General features: G+C 33.8%; 1 protein-coding gene across 1 annotated transcript; it reads left to right on the top strand.

Moving 5' to 3' along the window:
- Positions 1-1,780: 1,780 nt before the first annotated feature.
- Positions 1,781-7,252, top strand: LOC127701778 (short-chain collagen C4-like). Its single transcript, XM_052205745.1, has 4 exons — positions 1,781-1,796; positions 3,858-4,025; positions 6,058-6,129; positions 6,712-7,252. The coding sequence occupies exons 1-4, from the start codon at positions 1,781-1,783 to the stop codon at positions 7,173-7,175; spliced, it is 720 nt and encodes a 239-aa protein (XP_052061705.1). The 3' UTR covers positions 7,176-7,252.

Genomic DNA, 7,252 nt, shown 5'->3' with positions numbered 1-7,252 from the left:
TTTGTAAAGCCAATCATGTCTAAACTACACAAAACACACAAACGTTAAATGTCGTTACATCTCGTCTTCTAGTAAATGTGCCACCACTTATCTTTCTTTCTATATAAATAGTTTTTGCAATGGTAATATTTATAGAGCTCGTAAATAAAATTGATTGAAAGGTTGTTGTCTACTTTACGTCCATTGGTAAACATCTCATGCATGTCAAGAGCGAGAACAAATTTACAATAAATACCAAAGGTATAGGTCCTTCAACTGTTCAATAAGGGGTCGAACGGAATGATACGCTAGAAATTTGGAAGGCTAATGGAAAATGAGGGACAAAAATTTAGCCTTGAAATAGCCACCTACTGACCCCTCAAAGAGTTTAGCAATGGTTTTTAACGTGCAGAGGGCACCATTCTAATCGGACGTGGCTGATAATTTATGCATCATATACAGCCAAACGGACACCTTACTTAACCTTTGCATCCATATCAACTTATTTGTTCTTCAAAAAAACTGATATGCTTAAAGATTATTAATAAGACATTGATTGTAGTAGTATATTCTAATGTTTTCTTTTGCAAATACTAACATTGATTTAAAAAAAAATAATGGTCCGATACATAAATAAACTTGTATTGCTATCCTGTAACTTAATTGCTCCTACATCCTGCTGATATTCATATTTTAACATTGAACAAGGTCATTCTTTTCACAGACTACTTATGAAGACTTTATACTAAATCCATTGGAGGTTTACCGATTGATAATTAAGAAAAAAAATTTTAAGTTTAATTGTGATTTGTACGGATCTTAGTAACTGTGAGTACTCTTATATGCCAGTACTTTGTGTCTGTTGTCTTTTTGTTATTTTTTTCTTGTGCTGAATCACAATCTACTTAGCCCTTGCCAACTGACTTTCCGTTTTTACTTTGTTGTCTTATTACACCAATGTCTTGGTTCAGGTAAGGTATGAGGTTGAGTGCTTTTACACATTTTACCCCCCCCCCCCCCCCCCCAACACACACACACACACATATACGTTTTATGTAACTGCCCATTGCAATGAGCATTTTAACCAGCTATTGGCATTCGTCACAACTCGGCCGATTCCGTACCTCATCTAAGATAGAAGGAGAGTAGCGGAGTCACCCAAGTATTGCCGATTGCAGTTATTGGCTGCAATTTACCATATTGTATTTTCGTTTATTGTTACATAAATCAGGCCGTTTGTTTTCTGTTTTGATTTTTTGAATTGTTTCACATTTTGTCATTATATCTTAATATACGATATAGATGTTGCTCATTATTGAAGGTCTTATGATGGACCATATTTGCTCATTTCAGTGTCCTTTGTTTTAATGGGTAGTTGTTTCATTGCCAATCATAATAAAAATGTAATTTCCTTATAATCCAGAAAGGAAGAAGGAGGAGCTTTGTGTGTACTTTTTGTGCCTGTACCTAGCGAAGCTTTTTGGACCATGTGTTGTACTTGTTGGTACGTTTAGTATCATGAAGGAGTGGGTCGTTAGTGGTTGGTGTGGTCAGTTGTATTCACCAAGATTTTTTTCCAAAATGTACTTATTTGTTAACAGAAAAAAAAATGTCGTTGTTTTGTGCCTTGACAATCTTCTATGGAAAGATAGAAATAAATAGATAATTGATATCTCCTAGACTTTTATCCCAGTTCTTTTGTTTGTAGTATCAGTTTTATTTTTAGCCTATAGATTGTATCCAATGCTTTACATACTTGTCAAGACATAGTTGTGAAGTTAGCTTCAGTGTTAAATATGCAATGAAAGACGAAAAAGGTGAGTTATATAAGGAAAGGTTTTTTTTCAAAATGGTGCAACGGAACAAAATATATTCATAAATCTGCATTCAAGCTTTTTAATTAAAGATATATATGGCAGTCATCTTAGTTGGTGGACTAGCGTCTCTTATGGTGTAGGATCAATCAAGGGACCACTGACCCACGAGGCTTTGTATTTTTCATTAAAGTAAGCGATCAGACCAATTTGAGTTATAATTTCATAATCAAAAATGTTTTAAGAGTGATACAGATTCTAAAACTAGTAAGGTGATCTAGGGATCAGATTCCCCCGCCCGCAGCAACTGAGAGATCATGATTTTGTTTCTGTAGCAACATACTGTGAAATGTTATAAGATGTTGTTATATGTTTTGCCATAGCTCAAAGGCAGTGTATATGTATAAAAATTTCTGTATACCCTCGAATAGTCTTTGGTGCCATTCAGTGCAATTCTATAAAATATAACCAAAAACAAAATGGAGTGCAAAGATGATTATAGAAACAGACCTTTATGTACATGAATGTTGTTTCTTATTTATTTCAATTCGAGTGAGGTGCTCACCTGAATGGTGATGTTCATACAAACAAGCAAAACAAACCGCAAGTGATCGCAAGTATTTATTCCAATTTAGGAATAAAGGTAAATTCATATTAGAGGGGTATAACTCTTTTTAAATGTTTGAAAATGTTTTTTTTTTAAATGCTTCTGTTTAGTGGTCCAAACCTTTCCATTAAAATTTTAATCATTTACAAAAAGTCGTTTATCCTCCAGAAACCACAACATGATGAATTTTTCATAAAAACAAGAATCATAACTCGGTAATAGCAAAAGTGAGAACGACAAAAATTGAACCCGTCTAACAGGTGTTTTGTGGTCCAAAACATTCCATTTATTTTCATTTGCTATCAATCTAAAGTGGTCCTCCATTTGTTATTTGAAAACCACACAAATTTGATTTTTTCCAACAACCATGAACCATATCTAGAGAATGGTAAAAGTAAAAAGGACGCTCGGAAAGTCAAACTCATCTTGGTTTTGTGGTAAAATATATTCCATTAAAATTTTCATTCAATTTTTAAACGGGGTTCTATCCTTATTATCCAGAAACCAAAACACCTTTGATTTTTCCAACTATCTATTGCCATGTCGCTGTGGAATAGTTAAAGTGAAAACGACGAAAGTCAAACTTAACCGGTCTTTAGTGGTCTAAAACATTATACCCAGATGTCAGTCAATTTGAAAAAGGATTCTCTATCTGGAAACGAAAAGTGTGACGGACGGACAAACATGAGGATTCCTATCCTGTCGAGCGGGGGTAAAATGTTAGTCAAATCTCTCCATCAGTATCACTAAAGAATATCGACTGTTATTTCTAAACGATATCATTCGCCAAATACTGACTGACGATGGATCTTTTTTGGGGCATAATGTTAACATGCAATAGAGAATCCTGGCTTCTATGGTTATATGCATAGCATATACGGGTTACTATGGTTACACACAATAGGGAATCCTGGTTACAATGGTAACATGCAATATAGAATCCTGGTTACTATGGTTACATGCATGGTATATACTGGTTACAGGGGTTACATGCATGGGGAAATGGGGTTACAATGGTTACATGCATGAGGAATCAGGGTTACAATCGTTACATGCATGGAATATACTGGTTACAATGGTTACATGCATGGGGAATCAGGGTTAGACAAATCTGGTTACAATGATTGTATGCAATAAAGAATACAGTATGTATATGAGAATCCTGATTACAATGATTACATGCATGTGGGGAACCCTGGTTACAGTGATTACATGCATGTGGGGAATCAGGGTTACAATGGTTATATGCACGGAGAACCCTGGTTACAATGATTACATACATGGTAATGTGGAACAAAACAAGATAACTTAAATTGGGTACACATTTTGTGGCATATCTATAAATAAAGAGTTCAACTATTTCTTATCTTCTCTTATCAATTTTTATGAAAATTGTTTATATACGATGTTTCATCTTTGGATTTATCTTTTTTACCTGGGAGTTCTTTTTAATTCAGAGTGTACTCCGCAGGATAAACGTTTGCTTCTGAATGATGGAGATGTTGTTAATCGGCTTGAAAAAAAGATTCAAGACTTGTCTGGTCGTCTTGAAGCAATAACGACTACAACATCTCAACAAATACAAACATTAACGACATCTGTACAGCTGTTACAGTCTGCTCAAAGTAAGTTTTATAGCTAGTGGTGGCTATTTGCTTGAAAATCGTAAAAAACGGTTGAAAGTGTGCTAATGATATTTGGAATTTTAACAGATTAATGGAAAACAATTTTGTTAGTTAGGTGTTTTGGCATTTGCTATGTACATTTTAACAGATTAATGGAAAACAATTTTGTTAGTTGCGTGTTTTGGCATTTGCTATGTAAATTTTGTTAGTTGGGTGTGTTGACATTTGCCATGTACATTTTGTTAGTTGGGTGTTTTGACATTTGCTATGTACATTTTGTTAGCTGGGTGTGTTGACATTTACTATGTACATTTTGTTAGTTGAGTGTGTTGACATTTGCTATGTACATTTTGTTAGTTGGCTGTTTTGGCATTTGCTATGTACTTTTTGTTAGTTGGGTGTTTTGGCATTTGCTATGTACATTTTTACAGATTAATGGAAAACAATTTTGTTAGTTGGGTGTTTTGGCATTTGCTGTGTACATTTTGACAGATTAATGGAAAACCATTTTGTTAGTTGGGTGTTTTGACATTTGCTATGTACATTTTGACAAAGTTAAAGTTTTATTAAATCGAAGTTTCAACTTCCTTAGGAAACGATTACCATAGATTATTTTGGTGTTTGATACCTTTGTTTTTCAAAATTTTTGGGAACTGAGCATGTTGAAAATGTATCAATGAATGCATGTTGAATACTGCAAGTAACATCACCAACCACCAAAATGTCCAAGCAAAAGAGCAGCAAAAAACCAAAGTGGACAAGATATACTAGTATACATACAAAGTTTGATGTTGAAATTTAAAAAAATACTGTATATATCTTGCATAGCATTGTCTGTATATGCCGAGTACATCTTCCCTGGTGAGAATCAAACAGAGTTGCATTATAGTATGTCTCCGCCAAGACTAAATGCATTCCTTTGGTCTCCGTTGTCCTGGTTAATCTTAGCAAGTATGGACAAAAAAATGTCATCATAAAATCAACAGAACTTTAGGGTACTCTTTTCAAAATATTAATCGACAATGTTGTATTCAAGGATGTTTTTAGTGAAACTATTGAAATAGTTGCCTCCTGTTGTATTATAGATAAAATGCTTTGCTGTGTGCAGCTTGATACGACCGCAGAGGAAGAACCCTGAATATTTGGGGAAAGTATGGACACTACATTCAATCTTGATACAGCTCTGAATTTGGATTGTGATTAAATATTTGACACATTATTGCTTTCTGACGCAGAATGGATGTGGTCAAAGAACTAAACAAATTGAAATTCGACTTTTGCCTATTATGGTCCAATATCCAAAATCTAAATACACGGTTAGATTCAGCATTTCCAAGTACACCAAGAATTTAATTTATTTATTAATGGACAATATCAGTTATTAGAGGGGTTCCCTTCATAAAAATATATATATATAGCATTCTGAAAATAAATTTGGAATTAAACAGTATCTTTCAAAACTTCTAAAAATGAACAGTAGATTTCAAACTTTATTTTAGAAATTAGAATTTGCTGATGCTATATCTGTTTTCAACTATGAATCTTCAAACAATTTCTATTGATTGTCCAATATAGCCCTGAATTTGGGTAATGATTAAATATTTGACATACCATAGGTTTCTGACACAGAATGAATGTTGTATAAGAACTTAAAAAAATTGAAATTTGACATTTACCTATTATGGTCCAATATTTAAAATCTTATTATATAGTTAGATTCAGCATATCATCGGACCCCAAGAATTCAATTTTTGATGAAAATCAATCAAAGTTTAATTTTGGACCCTTTGGACCTCAATGTGGACCAATGTGATAACGGGGACCAGAATCCAAAATCTAAATACAAAGTTGGATTCAGTAGATATCAAAGAACCCCAAGAATTCAATTTTTGTTGAAATCAAACAATGTTTAATTTTAACGCAAAAATTTTGCGGTCGTATATAAATGATTGCAACAATCAAGGACGTATAACTAACATCTAATATACGTCCTTGCAACAATGAAGCTAACATTTTTATTTTTTAATTGTAGATTTTGGTTCTACATATGTCAGGTGGGGACGAAAACAATGTAGTCATAATAACACAGAAATAGTTTACACAGGTAAGATATGTCAGTTACATTCTGAATGATGGCCTCCTGTTACTCACAATACCACAAATCATAAACAGTTCATCACATAGCCTTTACCTGGTCTCCTGTATCACTGCCATCTATCATGAATTTGAAAAGGGTCAGGGTACCAGCTTTCCTTGATTTCGTGTCAACATAAGGACACACCCATTGAACAAGCGCATGCTTTATTTTTGAATAAAATTTACCTCTGTTTAATGTGTAAAACTAACAAGATAATGGTAGAAAATAAATAAACAAATAATGGTCCCAAAATATCTAATTAAACTCATAAAAATGAAAGAAATAACGCAATAAAATATATCACTTACTGCAATATCTGATTTTTTTTAAAAGGTCAATGAACAATCAAAATGGGGTATAGGTCAAAATGACATAGGACAGACTGACATATTCTTCACAGCAAATTTGAATAATGAATGTTTATTTGATGGACAATTATGATTATTAAAGACTTTTATTCAAAGACAAATACATTGTACTACAAAGTTTTAGACACATTATTCAGCATCTCATTTTGTCAAAGTTTTCAGAAAATTAATTTATTAAAAGGTTATGCTGCTGGAGCCTGGTATAATCACCGTGGGTCTGCTGCAAACCCTGTATGTCTACCACAGGATCCAAACATTGGAACCTTACAAAGAACCAATGACACGGATTATGCCAACATTTATGGAGCTGAGTATGAAGGGCATTTCAAGGATGAACATAACAAAAATGTACCATGCAGTGTGTGCAGAGCCAAACAAACCACAGCCAGTATCATGATACCTGGGAGAAATACTTGTTATCCTGGATGGAGAATGGAATATCATGGTTTTCTTGCTGGAGGTCGACCAGATCATCCTGCGGCTTCTATGTATGTCTGTATGGACAACAGTCCAGACTATCTGCCAGGTGGAATGACAAATCAAGATGGCTACTTGTTTTACACAACCCTAGCACAATGTGGTTCACTATACTGTCCTCCATACAAACAAGACACACCAATAACATGTGTGGTCTGTTCTCAATAACTTAAATATTTTCAGTACATTGCAGCAGTAAATTTGATTCCTTTTAATTCCATTTAGTCCAGATGTCAGAGACAATA

This window comes from Mytilus californianus, unplaced genomic scaffold (assembly GCF_021869535.1).
Source record: "Mytilus californianus isolate M0D057914Y unplaced genomic scaffold, xbMytCali1.0.p SCAF_5, whole genome shotgun sequence".
NCBI classification, from domain to species: Eukaryota; Metazoa; Mollusca; class Bivalvia; order Mytilida; family Mytilidae; genus Mytilus; species Mytilus californianus.
The sequence above is the reverse complement of the archived record's forward strand: the minus strand, read 5'-3'. Positions and strand labels throughout refer to the sequence as shown.

Coding starts and splice junctions, on each gene's coding strand:
- LOC127701778 (XM_052205745.1), top strand. Junction 4,026..6,057: donor GCTGTTACAGTCTGCTCAAA/GTAAGTTTTATA, acceptor TTTTAATTGTAG/ATTTTGGTTCTACATATGTC. Junction 6,130..6,711: donor CACAGAAATAGTTTACACAG/GTAAGATATGTC, acceptor ATTTATTAAAAG/GTTATGCTGCTGGAGCCTGG.